This window comes from Brienomyrus brachyistius, chromosome 13 (genome assembly GCF_023856365.1).
Source record: "Brienomyrus brachyistius isolate T26 chromosome 13, BBRACH_0.4, whole genome shotgun sequence".
In the NCBI taxonomy this organism is placed as follows: Eukaryota; Metazoa; Chordata; class Actinopteri; order Osteoglossiformes; family Mormyridae; genus Brienomyrus; species Brienomyrus brachyistius.
This window is the reverse complement of record NC_064545.1, coordinates 22681794-22706470: the sequence shown is the minus strand read 5'-3', so window position 1 is coordinate 22706470 and position 24677 is coordinate 22681794. Positions and strand designations below refer to the sequence as shown.

Here is a 24677-nt window from a genome sequence, read left to right as displayed (position 1 = left end):
TCCGCCTGCCCTTGCCGTGCCGGCACTGGGGTGCAGAGCAGACCGACGGATGCTCACCTCACCAGGAGTGATGATCATGAAGATCTGATCTCCCTTAGTAGAACCCAACCAAAAACCATCCTAGGGATGTCCTAATGTGCCATGATTGGAATCTCAGTAGTGCCACCTGGGGGGGGGGGGGGGGGGTAGGGCTGTGGCTTCAGTCCACATGGTTTACAGCGAGTACTGCTTTTATTAAGATCCTGATTGGTCAGAGTGAATCACAGTAAACCAGAACTCTTTTATTTTATTCTGTTGATTTGCTGTTATTTTTCCCTAGTGAAAATCACGAGTTGATGAGCTCCTGTCAGAACGAAACTATATGTAAAAACATTCCAAAAATATGATCACCGGTTTTTAATTGATGCAGCCTGTTTCCACTAATCTGAATTTAGTGATTTTGCCTTTGAGAGGCAAAGTAGGGCATAAATAATTCCTTAATGCAAATTGAATTCAGTTCTTAATGCTAATTTATATCAAGGTGTTTCACAGTGAAACAACAGGAGGGGAAGATGCTTTATCCAAAGAATTGTACCTGTTAGTTTTCAAGTGACAAGGAAAGGAATTTGAATTTGAAAAATCAAAATGATACCAGGCTTCACTTAGGGATGAAATTATGTGGTCTGTTCAATTTTCGGTGAAGATTCGTCTTATTAATGGAATCCAGCAAAGCTCTCGATCCAGATAAAGACCATTATGGCTTATGGTGTATATTTAACTGCAAAACTGTGACTTAGATAATCGTGCACAGTTTATAACGTGGTATTACAAAATTAAATAAATAATACCAGGCTCATGGGAAAAAATGTTCTGCTTATTTATACGCGGTTGACAGTACAGCAATAAACGAGAAACAACCAGCAACTTCAATACTTGGCCTCATTACAGGCTTTAAGTGCAAGCAACTTTTATTTTCTGTATATCAGTTAACCATAAATACGCATGCTATATACTGGGTATAGAAATTAATTTTCATTCATTATCACCTGATAATTAGCAGTTTCAGCATCACTCTCTTTTGCTTTACATGAAGCATTCTTGTTAATGTTTTGAAATTATCCCGAGGACTATCGCTACAAATTTCAGTTTACCTCTCGGCACACCTGTTTGTTGCTGTAGCTTGTCAGCTCACGTTGAAATTGTTCTGTTGCTTTGGCAAATCACGCCAAAGTCAGCACTTTAATTATGCATGTCTTTTGTTTTAATTTAATCTCCGCTTTTCCTTTCTGTTTCCCCAAAAATGGGGATTGGATACTTTTATCATTTATTCATTATCAGCCCAGTGATGAAAGTTTAATGGATATGATTTTTTTTTCCCACATATAAAAATGCAAAGTATACATAAAAGATGGTTATGTTTGCCTGTGTATACTATGTAACGTGCAGTATATGACAGTTGAATTTCCTGTATCTGCTCTTTCTGGGCTATAAGACCCTAAATCATTCGTGTTCAATGAAGGGTAGCTGACCCTCGGCTGTATAAGTCCAGTTTACACTCAAAACGCACAAACAACCAGCAAGTTTCAGCCTGGAAGGGCCACACCTCTGCCCTGGAAGGGCTGCTGAACCAGTTGACGAAGCACTTGACATAGCGGTTGGTCAACTTGCCTAGGGGGAGATCTCAAGCTGCAGATTATTGAGGTGGCAGGAGGCCACGTTTTGGCTGAGTTTCCGGTCCCTGTGGGTCACTGGTGCCTGTGGTGCCAGCAGTGACCACGTGATCTGGCTGGTCTCGGTAATGAATGGCTGTCACCAAGGCCCCTACAGACGTACAGGCAAATGGCAATGCAGTGAATGCGTTAGGCTTGACTCTCACGCCTTGTTGGCTACAGTGTGCAAAGCAGCTAGATCAAAAGGGGCCTTGTTACACCTCGAAATGCTCCTTACGTGACATGCGTCGAAACTCTGCAGCGGCATTCTTTTCATTTTAACGAGGTACACCTCAGCAGAATGCCACCGGTTCTCTCCTTGTAGCTTTTTGTCAGGCATGGGTGGGGGGGGGGATGGGGGGGGACGTTTTGGCGTTGGCTTGTTTGTGGGTCGCCCGGTGCCCTCCAGGAGTGACTGCTCTGTCACCATCCACAGGGAGGAGATGAAGTCCCTTCAGGCAGCCCTGCAGAAGCAGCTGGATGAGGCCACAGAGAGAGCAGAGAAGCAGCAGGCCACGGTGAGTGAGCACGGGGTCGCTCCGCCCCCACTTCCACAGTCTGTGCATACCAGTGGGGCATCCTTCGCGTTGTTCCTGCAATCCCTCCATCTCGTCCAACCATTGGTCACAAAACAGAGGTAAGCTGAGTACCACAAACTGTTAATTAGCAGGTCATCAAAGCAGCCTAGCATAGGACAAGGCCTTTGGTTTTCTGCGAGGTGACTTGTTGCATACATGGGTGGGGGATGACAGCTCCCAATGAAAAAGGCCATCCTTATGGCAATATTGCACCCGGAGGTACATTTGCATCGCGGCATCATGTTATCAAATTCTCCCCTGTAAGCTGACGGTGATTGCGGTCCACTTCCAGCCAGCCAGGTGTGTTGGTGAATGCATTCTCTGCCGAACCACCCAAAATAACCAGACAGGTGCGGGCTAAAAAATGGGGCATTTAAACACTTCACGGGGAAGACGAGCTATGCGTGAGGATGACTCTTCACAGTGCGGCTGAGGGACATCAGGGTTGTGGTTCTGTGCCAATAACAGTTGGACTTGTGCTACGTTGTAGCAGAGTTGTGCCAGCAGTATGGGCATGTCAGGACTTACTGATTCACCGCTTAATGCTATGGTAGGTGCTTCATGTAATTAAACATGCCTGATGTGGCCTGGTTTCTGTTTTGAAGCTACAGAAGCAGAATGTCAAAGTTAACGGGAACCATTCCGACTCTGTGGTAATAATTTGTGATTAAGGCATAAGGTTTCACATACAAATCGTCTCTGTGGACGACAATGGGCGTCACACAATGGTTAAAGAGGAAAGACACTCGGCAGCGTGTAGCGTGGAGCGAGATTTAAATCACATCTTACCTAAGTACCGATCTTCCCACTACAGGGCAGCGGAACTGTTGAGAACTATGAGGTACATGGAGGCGGGCAGCGACACCGCTTGCTCTCCGAGGCGAGCCACACTGATACGATAAACAATATAAGGTTCCAGAGTTTGTCATTCATCATGTCCTCCCTGTTTATATTCTGCTTCCAGTTATGTCCCCGGGGAGTTGCGGCAGATTTCTTCTCACGAGCAGATCACTGCTTTTGTGTGTGCGCTTTATTGCAGTGCAGTAGGAGGCGGCCCTCCTGAGCACATGCTCGGCCCCGCACGTCCACGCGATGGCAGATCTATGGCCTCCACTAACGGATAGTTCGCACGCCTGTGCTGAGGCTCCGGCCCCGATGCACCGCTTCTGTGAGAAAGCAGCATGTCGCCCTTTAATGATGGAGAATATCAGTGTGAAGCCGAAATTATCCAACAAAACTTCTCTGTTTTTGGGCCTCAGATGGAGGAGGGACGTGACTCGTGCGTCTCCCCGCTAGGAGATGCGAGTTTGCTCTGCGTCTGTCATGCCGAGGTCTGGGGTTTCAAATCCGCGGCAGGTGGGGCTGTCGGGCGCTCTCCCCTCCCACTTCTTTGGAGCCCAATGGGGGAGGCCATACTGGGAATGATGGTAAATGGTATTCCCACCCATGTTTGCTTATTGTGCAGCCTGTCATATAGTACTGGTAGGGTGCTATTTCGCGATACACTATTTAGTTAGTGTACTTAGTTTTTTTTAGTTCAGAATCACAAGCTCAAAAAGAACTCTGAGGAAATCGAGTCAGGACGGCACAAGATGGCGGGCCATGCTTCTCTCCTTTGCGCATGAGGGACACCGGACTGGTCTTACCTTTCCGCTGTTGACTCTAGGTGCACACAGAGGTTGTTTGTATAGTGCTCCAAGTTGCAGCTAGCATATTTTATCTTTCCATATTTATTCTTGCAGAACTTCATAGCTGAAGGTGCTGTAGAGAATTACAAGTGAAAAAGCTGTCCCCATTTTCCCTCATTCACTAAAAAACAATGAGCCAGCATTGCCAGGTGATGGAAAGGAGCAATGCAGCTCTCTCCATTTCAGCCTGGGAGAGAGAAACAGGTGCTCTGTTGATTAGCTTTTTTTCAGGTGGGATTACACTGCAAATGCGCAGATCTCCAGTAGATGATCCGAACTGCGCCTTCTTTATGCGGCCAGTCTCCCATTTTATTGCCCCCCCCCCCCCCCCCCCCCCGCAGATTTTAGCCAGGCCCGACTAACACCACCAAATGCTGCCAAGCCCATAAGCTTATTAGGTGCCCGCATTATTTAATATAAATGATTTTTTTTCCCCACGAATAACAATTTCAGTGTTGTCACGAATCTCAGATGGATGGCAAGAGCTTAGAGACGATAGTGTGCTGCTTTGGATTCTTTTTTTAAATTCCGTACTGCAACCCGACTGCAATCCCCGTCATAGATTTGTGAAAAGACACATTTTCTTCCACGGAGACAAATATGACTGCCCCCATGCATTTCTGCAGACAAACAAATGTGACATACGTGTAGTTTGGTGACGGCTGAATTTGAAGGAACTCTCCGATTTGCATCAGCCAACTGCAGTTATTGCTCTGAAATGATTATGCGCTCACTCGTACGTGTGCCCTGTGCTCACCCACACAAAACACACATGCCCATTGTGTGGTTATATATACTGTAGGGCGCGGTGCTTGGCAATGTGGGTTATGGCTCTCTCCTCCAGAATGTTTCTGGTTCAAATCCCACGGTCTCCACAGTGGTTTCCTCATTGGGCAGCTCACAGGCAGAAGCTTGGTGTAAATGGTACACATTACTGTGAATCTCCCATCAAGTCCTAGTCGTACTGATAAACGAGTAAGTAAATTGCCAGCATGTCTCCGCTTTCTGCAGCCTCTGAAATCGACACTCCCTGCAGCTGATTGTCATTCTGCTTCATTTAGCCGCAGTCAGATCGCTTGCAAGTCAAGCCCCGCTGGACATTTTCACTTGTGATGTATTTTTGCTCATTAGTCATTATGGTGAGACGTTCGCTAGGCATCAGGAAGGCGGCGTGTTCTTCAGTGGCTCGCAAGATGCAAACATACCACTGCAGGCCGCTTGGATCCCTGCGCGCTGAAGATGCATTGCTTTGTGAGAGAATCAGGATCAGGTTTATTGGGCAAAGATGGTGAATTTCATAACTGTTCTGGTTGTCAGTGACTCTCACGCATACAACCGATACACAGTTAAGACAAGACAACAGCAGTCCAATCCAGCTCATTTATATGGTTTGAGAAAAAGAACGTGGAAGAGTGCACTACTGAACAATAATACCAAAAGTAAAAGGCCTTGACCTGATAGTTAATGGTCTGTATGAGCAAGGACGCAAGTTGAAGAGTTTGTCATATATGTACCATTAACAATCAGTAACACTATGCCATGAAAATCCTACTCTGCATTGTCATCTGGCCACAAAAAAAAAAAAACATGAATTATACACAAATACAAATTAAGGTGCTTGAGTAGGACAATAGATAATAAGTACAAGTATGACATCGAATATATAAACAATGCAAATCTATAATCATATAGTCATGTGATTAAGCAGTAATTAAGGAGCTTGAGATTGGTCTGCTTTCGTCCATCCCTCACCTTCCAGGGCCCCTAGCTTTGTCACCCCCCCCTCCCTATCTTGTCATGCCTGCGAGGTCTTGTTGTTGCCATGCCGCTGTTTGTTAGCACAGCAAGAAAAATCAATTAGCTGAGCACTGGAGGTCATGCGTATCGATCTGTCTGTTGAGGGTCCCGTTTGGCCCCTTCCGGAGTCGCCTGCACTCCGCGCTAAGTCACCCCAGACCGGAATCGCTGGAGGCGACAGAGAGAGCCCAACCCCCCCCCCCCCCCCCCCCCTTTCACTCTGCCCACATGCTTCGATCTCGCTTAAGAGTTTAAAGGGCTTCACGGCACGGTGCGCGTTGAACAAAGGCTCTTGGTCTACACGGGGCATGCTCTATCTAACAGCCAGGCTGCGCTCCACCCACCCTGTGCCTCCACAGGAGTGGGGTGATCTCCCTCTATCCATGCTGGTCCGCTGATTCTGGGTCAGCCTGGCGACTGCATCGCTCAGGACCGGCCCCAGTGAAGCCACCGGCCCGCATGCTGCTCCTTGTGGGAGCTTATGTCCCGGGGGGAACATCTTCATACTTAACCATCACAATCACAGCTGTAAAATGCTGCCATCGGAATATTACACCTGCACAGGTATGAGTTTGTCTGAGTCTGGCAGCCCAGGTTGCCTGAGTTTGGGTCAGTTCAGCCGCGAGCTTCTCAGAGTCTGCTACTGCCAGCTGAGGACTCATGTGAAGAGTGAGAGAGACTTTGATAGAGAGAGATGAGGGAGGATGCCTGGAGGTTCATCCCAGCACTCAAGCCAGCTAACCCCGCATGTGCTGGTGGCTGCCCCAGACACCAGGGGGCTTCTGCTTCTGGTAGTTATTCCCCTAGTGTCTCTGAAGTCTCAGGCAGCAAGGGGGAGGGGGGCAGGATGATGCGGGGGGGGAAAGGCTGAAAGCCCCCCCATACACACACAAACACACACTCGACGTCGAGCCTCCCTCGTCCGCAGAGCTGCAATTTCCTGTCTGCCGTGGGTACGTGGGTGCACATCTGTGAGCGAATGCTGTTATCTGTCTCAGCGACTTGGCCACGTTCACCGTGTAATTACATTATTCTGTTAACAACACAGACCTAACTGTTGCTCAATTAAGATAGCATTTGTTTAACCTTTTGGGATCAATGTGGAAAGACATTATAACGGTGGCAGCTAATGACTTCGTTTTGCACTTTATATATATCACACCTGTGTAATTGGTCGTCACCTGCCGATAAATTTTCCGTACACAACCTGTTTATTGTCACTGAAACTGCTATTTTGTAAGAAGTATTTGGAGGAAGACGACGCTGGCGGTTGGTCTAAGGGCGACAGCGGGAGCAACATGCTCTGGTGTTTCTTATTCCCATGCTTATTAATACAAACTGCTGGGTTTTTGTGAATGTAAAGAAACGCAAAATATTCCAGCATCTATGGCCTGCAGTGCTGACACAAAGCAGGACGAGGTTTCAAGCTCAGGGTGCCTGATGTAAACTGCCCAGGTCACAGGGTCCTATCAGGAGAGCACCATAGTACTGTATGCCACAGAGATGTTTGTGACCTCAACAGCTGGTCTTCTTCTGAGACTCTTCGGGAACTGGTCTTGCTCATGGCAGAATGTGCTCCTGGTCCCTACAGTATGAGATCAGTAGGTTTGTTTAGCTTTTGAGATGCAAGTTGTCCCTAAGCCCTATGCAGTGATTTTTACGTATGGAATAAAAAAAAAACAACTCAAGACAGCAGTTTTTGGAAAAATTATTTTCAGAGCCCTACAAAAAAAAATGAGTATGACTCCTGGAGAGTTGGTGACTATAGAGAGTACAAACAAAAGCAATAGTGTACAGTATATAAGAAAATGTCTTTGTGATGGAAGGAGGAATCAGGGGAGAGCCATCATGGTCCAGTGATCCAACAAATTCATTGTGAAAAATGTGCAAAAAAGCCAAATATCAGATGGGCCAAACACTTTATCACGTTACTGTAGCTTGCCACTGACAATTGAGTGTAGAAACTGAAGAATTGGGGCTTCATAATTGAGATTCTGCACTGCGCTTTGAACCTTGTGTTTGAATAAAAGCACTCTGGTTTGCAGTAATTGATGTCACGCTGACGATTCCACAGGTTATCCTTCTATTATAAGCAAGGGCTAATCAGTCCTGAGAATAAAGGTGGAAAGACGGTCCAGCTGGACATGGTCGAATCCGCCAGGTCGAGGTGCCGCTTGGGTCCCTGATGTCCTTGCGGTGAGCCTGGAGGCACTGTGGCTGCTGTCTCCTCTGAACTTCCTGTTTTTTTTTTCTGCAGATCAATTTCCTGAAGACAGAAATGGAGAGGAAGAGCAAGATCATCAAAGACCTCCAGCAGGAGGTGAGCTTAAAAGTTTGCTCGCCCAGTCCCGGTGGCTAAGCCTGCCTCAGGACCCTGCCCTCCCACGGCTCGCTGAAGATACATCTCTGCCTTCATCTCTTTTACTTTATGCCACTATTCCGAGAAACACAGAGGGTGACTGTCACACGTATTATAATGTAGAGGGCTAACACAGTGTGTGGCTGTAGCCTGTGGGGTGGTGTCAGTACTGTGGTCATCCTTCCAACCTAATTCATGAGTGCAGCACCTCCTACGCCAGTGGAACGTTCCAGACCATCACCTCTGATAGCTCATTGCTGGCAGGGTCAGTTCATCAGTCACCCTCTCCAGGATACATCCAATAACACTCACAGGGTCTGTCGGAGTTGGACTTCAGAAAGTGAACGGTCAGCACGTGCTTAAAACTGACTCAGGGAATTCTGGGTGTTACAGTGAGATCGACTTGGGCCCGGATCGCAGGATCAATATCCAGAATGCAAATGGCGCTCCAGATTGTAACAGGCACATTTATCACCATGCCCAAGGCTGCTGCCGTCTCTGTGCTTCCCGTGGAAGCTGCTGCTGATTGGTCGCAGTTTATCCAAGGAATCTCCAGCTCCCATTTAATGTCAGAAGTCTCGTTGCATTTCTAGTGTTTTGTTTGTATGGCACAGCTGGACTTGGTGGGTTGTTATCCTGTAACTGTGTGACTCTGTGAGGTAACCAGAGACAAAAGTGTCTTGTAAATAAAGTAAAAAAAAAAATGTAAATAAGGTCATAATCCCCATTTCTGGCAAGTAAAATGTAATGCCGACAACTGAGGGTCAGCAACTCCTAACTTTCCATCTTCAGCAACGCCTGCTCCGGTGCACGTTACCCAATGGCCCAGATTCACTTTCCTGTCCCTGTGATGTAGGAAGTGTTGTTTGCAATGACAAAAAAAGTTCTCTGGCAAAACCTTAGCGAGAGAAGGGTGAGTTAGAACCGCGATTGTTCATGATTTTAGAAACTATAATGTAAGTGAATAATCGTTAGGTGTGAAGTATTGAAATGGTGCCCTGTTCTTTAGTCATGTTCTGATGTAATGTGTTCTTCAGGGGTGCTGGACAGCCTTCTGTCATTTATTTATTTCGCTGACACTTTCATCCAAAGCAACAGACATACAAATGAGGATCACCAAGCCGGATCATCCATTCCCCAGAGCCCCTGAGGTTAAGGGTCATGCTCCAGAACCCAACATCCTGCCAATGAAGGGATTTAAACCAGCGACCCTCCGATCATAGGCATATAATCCCAAGCTGCTGAACCTCGCACCAAGTCCCAAGAATCAGAATCCAAAACCAGAATCAGAAAATACGAGGAATTTGTTGGTGGCATGAAGTGTACAGTTCAAACAAAATTAAAATGAAACATCCATCCATCCATCCATCCATCCATCCATTTTCCAAACCGCTTATCCTACTGGGTCGCGGGGTTAAATAAAACATATAAAATAAAATAAAAATGTGCAATCAATCAGCAAACATGTAGATGCATAAATGAAAGTATGACAACCAGGTGTAAGGTACAAACAGTTTGGGGGAGTGTGAAATAGGCTTTAAAGAGTATGAATATAAAATGGAGTGGGTGACTCGCACTTCCTAGATTTCCTGTCATTTGCTGGTTTGAATCAGTGGCCAGCACCTGGTGGGCTTGCAGATGCTGTGTGGGAGCTGAGGTGGATGCAGAGAGGCTTCCTCTCTGCCTTCCTCCTTGCCTTCCTCTCTGCACACCCCACTGCCGCTCGCTGACTATGTGTGCCTGCCTTTGTGTGTCTCCTCATGAGTCCCTGCGGGGGACTCTCTCTCGTCACACTGGGTATCCAAGCCCCAGCAAGTGGTCTGTATTCCGTTGTTGTTTTTTTCACATTTGAATAATGAACAATGCAGGACTGAGTAATGTATTAACGGAGAACCTGTTATAGTACACAATGTGAGAGTTTTCGGAGCAGTGAGCTCGTTCTGTCCTGTGTAAAAGCCATGCGCCTCATCACAGGGGAACAACAAGAAGAATTAAGGTTAAACCAAAATAGCTGACACTTAACACCACGAGTGAATTTGCTCCTAATTAGAGCGTTAAGCACTAATTACCGGCTGTCTGATTCTGTGTAGCTGTCAGTCTGTTGTCTTAATGGAGCCCCCAGGTATGCATGCATGGCAGGGCTGTGCAGATTAGACACTCCGTGAGGTAATCGGGTGTGATATCGCAGCCGTTGGGGGTAAACCACAGGCCTCCCCCCTCAGCGGAGAATGGACGGCATCCATGAACTTCTCCTGGAACCTTCCTGACGTTCTCTCTGTGCTGTTCGCTCCTGCAGAACAAAAGTCTGAAGAGCAAGCTGCTGTCCGGGAGCAAGCTGTGTGGCATCCATGCTGAGGAGGTAAGCCCCCCCACCGAGGAGGCCTCGCTCTTACATTAGTGTGGAGGCGCTGACCTCACTCTGGGGATCGGCTGCGGGGTGGGGGAAGCGCGTGAATGGGCTCCTGGTCGAGATGGAGCGCGTGCACGGTACGAAGCAGACAGCACAGAGCGCTGAGCTCTGCAGTTTGCCTTCAGCTGGCCAGGGAGCTGTAAGCACACATTCACTTCCATTAATTGCTGATCCTATCGATTAAAAACAACAATAACAATTCCTCTCGTATGATGCATCCTCCATAATTCATAGTGGCGAATGTATTATCGAACTCCAGTGCCAATTGAAAACTTTCAAAAATGATGAACGCGTGTTTTATTTCGGGGGTTATGTGAATAGCCTCTGCCAGTTTTGCTGTAGCGGTATGTTTGGCCACGGCTCTTGACTGCAGTGAAATGTCCCGCTGTTCCGCCAGTGAAGTAAAATAAACCTTCAGATCAGGAGGCCGACCAGACTTGAAGCCGGTCCGGGGTGCTCAGTGTAACACACCACGATATGTTAAAAATACATTCCTCTTTATTTGCCTTTTCTATATCTGTATTTAACAATTCTTACTTGCAGCATCCAGACAGTAACATGTAACAGGGTTAGACAGCACAAAAGAAAACAAAATCACCACAAACATACAAACGTATGACTAGGTAGGGGCACTGTAGGGGGGCATGGATACCCTGGCAGATTCAGGGGGCCTTGACACTTTACGGGGGCCCATGACTACAGAAAGTTTTTAATTGTATTGAACCGGGGGCCAAAAATGACATTTTGTCAAAGGGCCCAGAATTTGTAGCTACGCCCCTGTGACTAGGTACTGTATACGTATTTATTGAGTAAATATGAAATAAACAGAAGGAATAGCTGCTAAAACAGAAGACGTGGTTAAATAAATTCTCAGTATACCAAGTAAATACCAGATTAATGAATGAGATGGCTGACATAGGAAGTATTTCAGAATAAAGTGCGATGTGCAGAGTGTCCCTCTGTCCACCAAAGTGCAGTGTGCGTCGCTCGCACTTCAGTATGCGGGGCAGTGGACCCCCCCAAGATGCCATGGCACCTGCACAGTGGGCACCATCACAGTTCATATGCTGTTCTTGTCTTGTGGCACGTTTGGGCAGAGCCCTCCCAGACCCCGGTGATGAGCCTCTGAGCGTGAAACAGCCTCTTATCGTATCTAAAAGGTGCCGACCGTCATCCAGGCGGGGGGCAGGGGGAAGGCACTGTGCTGTTGTTCTCTCTTGAAAGGGAGAGCGTGTTGATTGCCATTCCCAGTAGAGGCACTGAAGGCGAGGCCCTCCATTGTGAATTTCTGTATTTACATGCTTCCACTCACGTCTCCTTATCTTCCCCCTGCAGTCGAAAAAAATCCAGGCTCAACTGAAAGAGCTGCGTTATGGAAAAAAGGATTTGGTATTTAAGGTAAGAGCACTGAAATTATTTCCACTGGCACGCATAATTCTCGCAGTCCCCTTTTCTCTCTGCGTGAGGCATTCTGCACGGCGAACGAGAAGCACTTCCTCACGCAGAGTAGAAGCTCTGGGTGTTGCTAGAAGAGTTCGCCCTTATGTGATAATAGCGCTCCTGTTCGATTATGCTACTCCGGCGCAAATGTCCTGTGACCCTGTTGTATTCATAACATCGGGACTTAATGTTCTCCTGGGGGTTACGCCCTCTAGGGGTGAACACCTGAGATGGGGTGGGTGGGCCTTTGGGGACGATCTAAGACATGAACTTTGGGCGATCTTAGAATGATGAAAGGATACATGTAGTATAAGAGCGGTTTCAGGGCCAGTTTGTGCACTTGATGGTGCTTGTGTTGAATAGTCACACTTTGCTACGCAGGTGAACATTTTGCCGGCTAGATCTGAGCACGTATATAACCAGCCGTTATTCCAGTCTGTGTAGAAGCACTTAATAAAGAGAGACAGCAGCCCTCAAAATCAGAATGCCAGCACGGCAGCTGCAGCCTTTCATTACAGCCTGCTTCCGGGAGACGAGCGCTGTCCGGTAGGTTCCCCGGCCTCTGCGCATGCATGGGGGCGAGTCCGGCCTTCTGATCTGGCCTGCAGAAGCAGACTGTCTCTCCAGGCACCTGTGAGCTTAAAGGAGCTGGCGATCAATGATCAATTCCAGGAGCATTCCGGGCAGGCGACTCTAAATATAAAGGATTGCTTCCATTCTTATTGTGGCTGACAAGTCGGACAGGAGCGGAGAGTCAGGGTACCTGATCTGACAAGGGGGAGGACTGTCCCCCTCAGTCTAGCCTTTTATGAGCGAAGCTCAGGGACCAGTCTGAAAAAAGCATGTGCAGGGATGTCGGCTGTTGCACGGTCATTTAATGAGGAGGCTTTGCGCTTACCTTGCCGTCTTTGGATTTACTTTTATGTTTGTTGTTTTTCTCCCGCTGGGTACAGACCTCCCACACACAACTGAAACCCTTGGCGAACGAGAACGTAGCTGTTTTAGCTAAATAAAAAGACTAGCGAATTTGACTTGGGAGGAAACAGGTTATGTTTAAAAAAGAAGGCGGGCTTCACTGACCTCTCTAGATAGGAAGCGACACACATGGAAGGCTTTTTATCTGATGGCAAACATCACACAAGGGGCTGGATTCAGTGTGATGCAGTGTGATGGCATGAGGCAGCTGACCATCACCACTTTAGTCAGAGCCGATCCGGCTCCCCAACCTGACCTCTGAGGAAACTCATATGGCAGAACTTCCACAGCCTGTCTGTCTCACATCCAGGGACAGCAGCTCATGGACCTGGAGCGCAAGCTTCTGGCCTCCAAGGAGGAGTTGGAGAAGACTGCTTTGGACAAGGTGAGGCTTCCGGAAGGATCCACATACGCCGATCATTCAGTGGAAAGCCATTAAATACCTTATCAACACATTTCCGGTTGTTTCATTCTAATTTGAATGCAAATCTAATGCAAATCCAAGTCACATTAATTACAGCCCAAGCAAATTCCCTTTCCTGTAAACTTGTTCAGATTTGATTGTTTTTTTTTTCTTACAGGTCTAAAATTAATCCTTTACAAAAAATACACATTGCACAGATGCCAGACTAATATGCTGTACTTATATTTTTTCAATTCTGATTATATTCTGGCATCAAATGCATACTGAGATGAGTACAAAGAAGAGCCCATTTGTAGGTGTTTCATCTCTCAGATGTAGTGGAGCTTCAGTCTAGCAGATTTCTTCTAGATATTTCTTAGCCATTGAGAATGGATGGAGAGATGGTAGAAGGCATGGATGGAGAGAGGCATGATTGAATGATGGATGTGAGCGACAGAAGGATGGAATTATTAATAAACGTGTTAATATACAGCAGGAGAGTGGTTGTGAATAGATGGATAAGTGATTTAATATACACATACACGTGTGGATGTATGGCTGGAGAGATGACTTAGACACGAGTGTACCTCCATAACCCATAATGCACCTCCCTTAGGAGTCCCAGCTGAAGGCTCTGAAGGACACCGTGCACCTCTGCTTCTCCTCAGTGCTGCAGAGCCACCCGCCCAGCAGCCACGCCCTCCTGGCCGCCCCCTCCCACCTGGCCAGGTTCTCTGCCCTTGCCAACAGCTCCAGGGTCACCTTCCAGCAGCCACACGCCAAGGTATGCCCTGCCGTGGAGGGCGAGCCCCAGGGCCCAGGTGGAGCCTGAGTGCCGGCCATCTGGCAGTCAGATGGTTCTCCTCGGGGAGCCTGACAGGGTCCAGGTGTTAACGCGTACACTGAGCACGCTCGCGCGCGCGTGTGTGTGTGTGTGTGTGTGTGAGAGCATTTATCTTACTGTATGTATAGCTATAATTTGCCCAATAAGGTCAGAGCCAGAGAAAGAAAAACGTGTTTTTCTCCTCAAAGGAATAATTCACGCCAAAGCCACTGATTTAAAAATACATTCCTCTGCACCTCATCTCATTTTGTTAATATGGAACATTCCAAATTGTGATATTATTCCAGTAACAATGGGTTAGCAATAAATAATGTCAGAAATGGCCCCCGTGATTGAATTAGGCCTGGCTACTGTATTTATATACCTATCTTATAATGTCTTTGGATATGGTTATCTGTAACTGATTGGTGTGGGAATTTGTTTTTTTCCCCCTACTTTTGCTGTCATTGCTGCTTGAAACATTTAGATATTTTGTTTATGCTGTCAGCAGCGGGCCCATAAATATGCCCCATGTGGCATGGTGTTTATCCTTTATAGCAGCTTTCTGAGAGTGTGTGCACATTTGTCCATCCATCCATCCATCCATCCATTATCTCCCGCTTAATCCGGAGTCGGGTCGCGGGGGCAGCAGCCTCAGCAGGGAGACCCAGACTTCCCTCTCCCCGGCCACTTCGTCTAGCTCCTCTGGGGGGACCCCGAGGCGTTCCCAGGCCAGCCGAGAGACATAGTCTCTCCAGCGTGTCCTGGGTCTTCCCCGGGGCCTCCTCCCAGTGGGACATGCCCGGAATACCTCCCCAGGGAGGCGTCCCGGAGGCATCCTGATCAGATGCCCGAGCCACCTCATCTGGCTCCTCTCGATGCGGAGGAGCAGCGGCTCTACTCTGAGTCCCTCCCGAATGACTGAGCTCCTCACCCTATCTCTAAGGGAGAGCCCAGCCACCCTGCGGAGGAAACTCATTTCGGCCGCTTGTACCCGCGATCTCGTTCTTTCGGTCACTACCCAAAGCTCATGACCATAGGTGAGGGTAGGAACGTAGATCGACTGGTAAATCGAGAGCTTCGCCTTTTGGCTCAGCTCTCTCTTCACCATGACAGACCGATGCAGCGCCCGCATGACTGCCGACGCCGCACCGATCCGCCTGTCGATCTCCCGCTCCATCGTTCCCCCACTCGTGAACAAGATCCCGAGATACTTAAACTCCTCCACTTGGGGGAGGACCCCATCCCCAACCCGGAGAGAGCACTCTACCCTTTTCCGGCTGAGAACCATGGTCTCGGATTTGGAGGTGCTGATTCTCATCCCAGCCGCTTCGCACTCGGCTGCGAACTGCTCCAGTGAGAGCTGAAGGTCACGGCTCGATGAGGCCAACAGAACCACATCATCCGCAAAAAGCAGAGACCTAATCCTGAGGTCACCGAACCGGACGCCCTCAACGCCCTGGCTGCGCCTAGAAATTCTGTCCATAAAAACTATGAACAGAATCGGTGACAAAGGGCAGCCCTGACGGAGTCCAACCCTCACCGGAAACGAGTCCGACTTATTGCCGCCCATGCGGACCAAACTCTGGCACCGGTCATACAGGGACCGAACCGCCCTTAAAAGGGAGCCCGGTACCTCATACTCCCGGAGCACTCCCCACAGGACCCCACGAGGGACACGGTCGAATGCCTTTTCCAAGTCCACAAAACACATGTAGACTGGTCGGGCAAACTCCCATGAACCCTCCAGAACCCTGCTGAGAGTATAGAGCTGGTCCACTGTTCCACGGCCAGGGCGAAAACCACACTGCTCCTCCTGAATCCGAGGTTCGACAATCCGGCGGACCCTCCTTTCCAGGACCCCCGAATAGACCTTACCAGGGAGGCTGAGGAGTGTGATCCCCCTGTAGTTGGAGCACACCCTCCGGTCCCCCTTCTTAAAGAGGGGGACCACCACCCCGGTCTGCCAGTCCAGAGGTACTGCCCCCGATGTCCACGCGATGCTGCAGATGCGTGTCAACCAGGACAGCCCCGCAGCATCCAGAGCCTTGAGGAACTCTGGGCGAATCTCGTCCACCCCCGGGGCCCGGCCACCGAGGAGCTTTTTGACCACCTCAGCGACCTCCACCCCCGAGATAGGCGAGTCCACCCCCAAGTCCCCACACTCTGCTTCCATATTGGAAGGCGTGTCGGTGGGATTGAGGAGGTCTTCGAAGTACTCCCTCCACCGACCCAAAACGTCCCGAGCTGAGGTCAGCAGCGCACCATCCCCACCATAAATAGTGTCGATGCTGCACCGCTTTCCCGCCCGGAGCCGCCGGATGGTGGACCAGAATCTCCTCGAAGCCGTCCGGAAGTCGTTCTCCATGGCCTCACCAAACTCCTCCCACACCCGAGTTTTTGCCTCAGCGACCGCCAAAGCCGCATTCCGCTTGGCCTGCCGGTAGCCGTCAGCTGCGTCTGGAGTCCCACAGGCCAGAAAGGCCCGATAAGACTCCTTCTTCCGCTTGACGGCATCCCTTACCACCGGTGTCCACCAGCGGGTTCGGGGATTACCGCCGCGACAGGCACCGACCACCTTGCGGCCGCAGCTCCGGTCAGCCGCCTCCACAATGGAGGCACGGAACATGGCCCATTCGGACTCAATGTTCCCCGCCTCCCCCGGGATATGGGAGAAGTTCTGCTGGAGGTAGGAGTTGAAACTCTCCCTGACAGGGGATTCCGCCAGACGTTCCCAGCAGACCCTCACTATACGCTTGGGCCTGCCAGGCCTGGCCGGCTTCCTCCCCCACCAGCGGAGCCAACCCACCACCAGGTAGTGATCGGTTGACAGCTCCGCCCCTCTCTTCACCCGAGTGTCCAAAACATGCGGCCGCAAGTCCGACGACACGACTACAAAGTCGATCATCGAACTGCGGCCTAGGGTGTCCTGGTGCCAAGTGCACATATGGACACCCTTATGCTTGAACATGGTGTTCATTATGGACAGTCCGTGACGAGCACAGAAGTCCAATAACAAAACACCGCTCGGGTTCAGATCGGGGGGGCCGTTCCTCCCAATCACGCCCCTCCAGGTCTCACTGTCGCTGCCCACGTGAGCATTGAAGTCCCCCAGCAGAACAAGGGAGTCCCCAGGAGGAGCGCTCTCCAACACCCCTTCCAAGGACTCCAAAAAGGGTGGGTATTCCGAACTGCTGTTTGGCGCATAAGCGCAAACAACAGTCAGGACCCGTCCCCCCACCCGAAGGCGGAGGGAGGCTACCCTCTCGTCCACTGCGGTAAACCCCAATGTACAGGCGCCCAGCCTGGGGGCAATAAGTATGCCCACGCCCGCTCGGCGCCTCTCCCCTCGGGCAACTCCAGAGTGGAAAAGGGTCCAACCCCCCTCAAGGAGACTGGTTCCAGAGCCCAAGCCGTGCGTCGAGGTGAGTCCGACTATATCTAGCCGGAACTTCACAACCTCGCGCACCAGCTCAGGCTCTTTCCCCATCAGAGAGGTGACATTCCATGTCCCTAGAGCTAGCTTCTGCAGCCGAGGATCGGACCGCCAAGGTCCCCGCCTTTGGCCGCCGCCCAGATCACTGCACATTTGTCAGTCTGGGAAATGCGGCGCCTTTCGGCGCTACTCTGTCACTGCCCTCGAGAAAGCCCGTTTGCTCAGTCTGGTCCATTTGCTCAAGTTTGTGATGTGCTTCAGGGCTGAGTAACCAGCATGGGGCTGCCCACGGGGGACTGCTACCATCTCTTCTTTAATCTAGAAGACGAGAACGCACTTCCTTTAAGACAGTTGCCCTTAAACCTCATTGAATATCGTTTAATCACCTGGTTAGTGTGGACTATAATTCAAGGTTTTAGACTATTAAATAATACATCTGGATATTACTATTGAAACGGCTGAGGCAAAGAGTGTCACTTGAGGGTACAACAGCGGGGACTCCAGTCTGGTTTCCTAATTATAGGATTAAAGGATAATTCATTACCTGTTTTCCTGTCGCGTTCATGCAGGGCTTACATGCTAATTCAAAGCCTCATCTGGACCTTTGGGTAACAGTAGGACATGTAATGATACTCATGACCTGTAGGGCTGCTCTGCTTGAGCTTGTCGTTTAAGAATTGAGGGTGTGAGCTTGGGCCAAGGTTTACTGGAACACCTGGAATGTGGCCCATGAATACCAGAACAAGCCCCTGGGCAGTTAGGCGTAGCGAGGACTTGCCATCCTTAGCGAGCACTCGTATCACCTGCTCATCCATGAATAGCTCGCAATGCTTAGGTGAACTGTTGATTTAGGCCATAAAGCTCAGGTGTCATCAGAGGCACCTTAATAACACAGTGAAGGCTTTATTGTATTGAAAATTGGCTCTGGAAAAAAAAGGTTGGACCAAAAAAGTGGAAAAATCAATGTTCATGTCTGGCTGCAGGCCTATAATTGACACCTGGGCAGCGCCGTGCCGGCGATGAGCACATCTGGCCCAGTGGAAACCAAACACTCTTCAGCATTTGAGCCAAATTATTACTGGTCCCCAGACCCCACGGAGTTTGTGCAGTCCTCTATGGGCCTGAGGTATTCTACTAAAGGCCTTCACGGTGGCCTGTAGTCTGGAGCAGTGGAACACAGGCAGCACAGCATAGATGCCAGAGACAATAATCAGCATTGTTCCTCACCCAGTCAGGTACAATGTGATGTTTGATCATCCTGAATCCATGTCAAAGTTGCAAGCTGCGCCTCTGGACTTTGTGGAGCTCCATACTGATGCTACCAGAGTGCCCTGCTGCTTCTCACTGGTCAGCAGATCCCTGTTTATGTCCTGTGTCACAACAGGAGTGCTGGGAATTCCTCCTGGGCTGGGCACAGAACATTGGTGTTGTTCTGGTACCCCAGGGCCTTGGAGTTCGCCAATGCGTCAAAAATGGGACAGTAGTTCACAGAGTAGACAGGCGAGGAAGAGTGCCCTACTTTGGCACATGTGGGATTTCCATACTAGGGAGCTTGGATCGGGGGTGGCAGAGAGAGATTAAAAGCTGGAGCGGTTTAATGCCTAACAGCCTGTGAACGCCGCTGGAGCAGGACATAGGCAGCACTTACTGAAGCAGAGACTCAGCCAGCACCTACAGTTAAAGCGCTGATAAACCAGGAGACCTACTGCCTATCACCTGCCTCTCACAGCAAGTAACTGTGATTCCAAAGAAAATCCATTTCCACTTAAAGGTTCAATTCAATTAAGGTCCCAATTCAGTGAATTACTAATTTCCACTTTTAATATGGTGGTTTTCCCTGTGTTCATCTTAACCATAAAAGATAACCTGCTTCAGGGATTTCAGCGTAATAAAAATTTAATCAAACACCATGAACGACATGTATGTTTTATCATTATAAAAAAATTATGTTAATTTACTGTTATCTATTTTCATTACTTAAATGCTTGAATAGTCGCATTAGAGGTAAATTAAATGTTGGCGACACTGAACTTGATTGAGGGGTTGAGGGATTATGGGTAATGAAGGGAAACTGCAAACTGTCGAGGGGTTATGGGTAATGAAGTGCAATTGCATGCTGTCGAGGGGTTATGGGTAATGAAGTGCAATTGCATATTGTCAGGGGATTGTGGGTAATGAAATGAACTTTCTCGTAGTCAAAAGGTTACGCGTAATGGGTTCTGCAGAGATATTAGACCATCTCTGTTATAGGTGGCTGTTTGAAAAAGAGGACTGATATACATTAGTCTGTGTTCCTATTTCAATCTGTTCAGGATCCAGCCAAACTCTCTACCTTACTTGAGTTTCGTTTCCTCTCTAAATGGACAGCAATTACGCCACCTGTGCTCCAGACTCTTTGAGGGTCAACAGGCAATGTTGTTCTTTTTCAGCCAGAATAGATCATTTTATTTCCCTAGATTCTAACAACTAAATGATATCTTGCAATAAAATCATGATATATTTAAAGACATACAACCTCTCAACATACAATCTCTTTCATTCTTCAAATTTTCCACAATTTCCCCACTCCTGTCATACCAAGAGGAGATCAGTACCCTACAGTAGAGCTTTAAATGTTTTTAAACTTAAAACTGAAGCAGTTTTTATAATTGTTAGCACTTTAAAACAGCAAATATTGCTTAAGCACAAGCATCTTATATACTTTTTTTTGCAGTTAAAATTTATTAAAATCCCATCATCATGGTTTAGTCAGCTGGAACTTCACGGTTCCAGGTCCTGAGTTATGCCTTATTCCGTAATGAGTTTTTATTTTTTTTATTGCTTCCAGAATATCCCAAAAATACTGAGGATCGTTACAAGTAAAGCTCCCTCTAAAGCGGAGCCGATGAAGAGGGACACCCCAGAGGCCAAGGACTGCCAGTCGGAAAAGGTACGCTGGGGGGGGGGTCACACCCTGCATGCCCAGTCTGATCGCTGTTCTTCAAACTGTGCCTCAGCTGTTTCCCACTAACTGCCGGTGACAAAGTGCTCGCGTCGCCTCGCATGTAACAAAAACTCGCCCTCGAAGGCTGCATTTTGGCCAGCAGTGACAAACCACGACGCGTTTGATAGCCAGTGGGCAGTAACAAATCGTGAATTGTTCATTAGCCAATGGGTGGTTCCAGTTTTTGATCGAGCGTCCTGTACGAGAGAGTACATGGTTTATCACGGGATGATATGGAAAAGAATGAAGGAGAAACCTGCCCGTGTTGAAAAGCTGTATGATGTCACAGTGTGACCCATCTATTATATACTTACCTAATCTTTTCTGGCAATATTATGATAACTAATTACCTTCATAGCTCAATGACTCATTATGATTCTGCTACTAAACATAGATAAAAACCTCCTTAAATTCCTCCAAATGAAGCTGATGCATAATTCATGGGTCTGTGCTTCTGTTCCCCTCCTTTCTTTCACTGTCATGCTGAGGTTTACTTTGCTTCTCTTGTTATTAACGACAAATATCCGCATTTGAATTATATCACTGCACTCTGCTTAATTGTTGTTGATGAGACCATGTCGTGTTCGGGACCCTTTTTTGAACCCTTTCGGCTCATCCAGACCGCGTTCTAGTTCTGTTTGACCCACTGTTCTTGTTTCTTCTCTGAGAGAGTGTCATGGTCAGGCATATACTGCGTAACCCATTCATTAGACACAGCTTGATGTACTGCATTCCCACCCCATCTTCTTTCATTCAGATGCAGAGTACCCTCTTCTCAGGAAGGTGACCTGCCAGTTTGCTTCTTATAGTACCATGGCTTATTATAACATTTCTGACCATTGTTCGGGCACAAATTGGCACAAAATGTATTTTATGATGGTGTTTTTCTATCAGTAGAGTCCTTGTCAAAAGGTGCAGTTTTTTTCCGGCACTTTGGAATGAGTGGAGCTGCGTGCTGATGACTGTATAGTATGTGTGTTAGAGTGAGCTGCTTGCTCGTTACTGGTGTGTTGTAGCACAGTGGGTCAGTTTACAGTGGACATGCAGAACATGAGTGTGAGATGCTGTCATTTATCCACTTCAAATGACTGTGATTAATGCTCACGCTGGCGACTTTTGTGACAATTGTGGGCAGCATACAGCTGTTTACTGCATGCTCCTGAAATTATGTGATGTCGGTGTGTTGACATTAGCATGGCTTTCATATCAGCATGTAAGATAAGACTTTATTGATCTCAGGGTAAATTCTCAAAAGTCAGCATGCTTCACAAGAATCGAACCTGGATCATGAAAATAGAAATCTTGCATGATACCACTACACTGGCAGTGCTGCCTGCTGTGCTCCCCCTCAGGGAAATCGAACCCTGGGCTCCCACATGACTGGTGGGGCTACCAGTATTCTAACAAGGCATATACAGGAAGCCTGAGACTTGACACACTGGATGTACTGCATAACCCCAGAAACTGCATTATGGGCTCGGACTTAGAGTCAAGCATGGGGTATCCATTGATTGTCTACTGAAATCCTGAATGGAATAACCAACATGGAACCTATTTGTTCCTTAAAGGACAGGGCAGATTCAGTCACCCCCCCTCCCCCCCCCCCCACACACACAATAAATGGCCATCAGCCAGCTGCAAATCTCCTTTGATGAAGTCCTTTGCAGAGGACAGGTCACAGCGTACTGGACAGGCTTGTTCTCGGCGACAGTTGCTGTAGAATCTGTATTCTGCCCCGTTACCAGTGAGCGGCCCGGGACACTGGCTGCCTGCGAAAGCTGAGAGTGCTTTTGACTCCTTATTCATCACTGCACTTACTGCTCCTGTTTAGAGCAGTAATACTGAAACGCAGTGTTGTCCTTCAGATGTTCATCTCATGGAGATCTGAAGGACATTAATGCTAAAACTTACTGATGTGTAGGTTTCCCAGACCTTTGGCATAATGTTTATTTTAAGCTTGTAGGAAAGCTATGAAATAATGATGATAGCATGCACAGCAGGGCATGTGTGGTATCGCTGATGACTTTTCACACTATGCATTCCTGTGGCGCGTTTATCTGTAATGGTGGCACCATAGCTCTCCCACGTCTGGTTCCCACTGCTCGTCTGAACGTCGTTCGCATTTATCTTCATGCATTAATGAACTGCGTCTAGGCGCTCGCTGAAATAAACAGGCTGCCATTTTACATGCCCCCCCCCCTCCTCCCCCAGACCCACCCACGATGTTCTCCATGTTTCCCAGCAAGTTCCTGTAGGTAAATGGTCTGCACGGTAATTATTCTTCCCTTTAATGCAGGGATTATTTACGAGGGTGCAGTGATATTCCTGGTGCCTTCTTGTGCTTATCTGTCCACTGAAGAATTACACAGAGCAAAACAGAAGTCAAGTCAAACAATGGATCAGATTGTTTACACAGTTTAATGTTTCGTATCTAAGGAAGAGCGTTATCACTGCCCACTCACAGCAGATGCATATTCCAACCCTCCGGTCGCTGTCCCTTTACTCCCACGGTCAGATCCCTTTGATGACCCTCATCGCCCCCACAATGTTTGACTATCACTTTTGTCTGCCTTCAGGTTGACAAGATTTGCTCTCAAAACCAGACTGAAAAATGGTCCCCTGTGAGTAAAACAGCAGCGCTGAACCTGAATAACCAGGTGGGTGTAGGCTCCACCTCGCCCTCTTTTTTTTGTGCTTCATCTTCACCCTCCCTAGTGGACATCAACTCTCTTGTTTTGTCTCCAGACACAAATTCACTAAATATTGTAGCCTGTGCTATGCGCCCACCTGAGTTATTCTGGAAGCTTATGGAATGTCTCTTCCAATCGGAGATAGGATGAATGGTGATGTCGGGCACTGTGGGCTCGGAGTTGGTAAGGATTAATGATATTAATGGATAAGAAGATTTCCCGAGCTGTGAAAGGGCTTATTCCATCATCCACACCTTTAAACGTCTTTCAACCTGAACTGGGAGACAAAACAGATTAAAAATAAACCAATTCTTGGAATGCATGTGGATATTTATTTTGTGTCCGTAGACTCTGAGCGAAAGGCATCATTTATTCGGCCCTTGTTTGGCTAACCACCTCATTTGTTTCGATAATGCAAGCGTGTCCTTTAAGGCACCCCGAGGAAGGTGACTTTATCTCAGGTAAATTTACTGCTGTCTTTTTAAAGTGTTGAAATAATGGCAGGCTGAACCCCCCACAGGCTGCTTTTATAAAAAAAATAAAATAAAACATGAATGTACTATGACAGCACTGGGACTCATTACAGTTGCAGTTTTAAGTAGTGGTTTCCCAGGAATGTCGGCTGCACTCATTAGGTCGGGGGAGGTGGAGCCGGACTGCCGGATTTGGCAGTGTAGGGGCCGAAGCTGGAGGACTCTGAGAGCAGCATGAGTGAGTGGACAGTCAGGGACATGGGCTGGGGATGTGGGAGCTTTGCTGTTAGTTGAGTGCCTTGAGCATCTGCTTCTCCAATCAGATACACTCCCCCATGCTTAATATTAATGAGTCAGTGGGTTTCTGAAGGCAGGGGGAGTCCAGGGCCAACTGGGCAGAGACAGGCCACTAGACCTTATGCAAGTTCAGGCAGTCAGAACCATCTTGACTCTCACAGGCCATTAAGGCAGCAGTTGGAGCCAGTGCCGTAGACATCACTCTTTACATGTGAACTACGATGAATGAGATTTGTGAATATGCGACATTGTGGAGCAGGATGGTCAGTGAATGGAGGTCAGCTCTGGGCATTTACTGTAACACACTAAATGAAAAATAAATACATGAGAAAATGTGAACTGTTTAAAGCCAAGTACCTGTGTGTGTAAGAGTAACACATCCACAGGCAGGCTGTTCAGTCTGGATATAATATCTAAACACTGTGGATCAGAGAAGGCAGAGCTGAAGGGTACATGGAGATTCGAGAGGGAAATTTTATTCGCTCATTCATTATACCACACATTTCCCTGTGCTTAAGTTCCAAGATATAAAATCACCTGGATGAAACAATGTTTTCCACGTACTTCCCAAAAGGAGCACCTGGCCAGCTCTTCATAACACCACTTTATCTGGCTCTATCTCGCTGCTCATTCACCA

At 48.0% G+C, this 24677-nt stretch overlaps 1 protein-coding gene across 2 annotated transcripts in view; it reads left to right on the top strand.

Annotated features, from left to right (window-relative positions):
* luzp2 (leucine zipper protein 2) overlaps positions 1-24677 on the top strand; it is an 83789-nt gene that overhangs the window by 57321 nt on the left and 1791 nt on the right. Inside the window, exons 4-11 of one of the 2 annotated variants that reach the window (XM_048973152.1) lie at positions 2125-2206; positions 8009-8071; positions 10407-10469; positions 11856-11918; positions 13246-13320; positions 13955-14122; positions 20425-20526; positions 23157-23237. In XM_048973152.1, the coding sequence (XP_048829109.1) occupies positions 2125-2206; positions 8009-8071; positions 10407-10469; positions 11856-11918; positions 13246-13320; positions 13955-14122; positions 20425-20526; positions 23157-23237 (697 nt within the window). The remainder of the gene's footprint in view (positions 1-2124; positions 2207-8008; positions 8072-10406; positions 10470-11855; positions 11919-13245; positions 13321-13954; positions 14123-20424; positions 20527-23156; positions 23238-24677) is intronic. The other variant, XM_048973153.1, reaches the window with a different exon arrangement.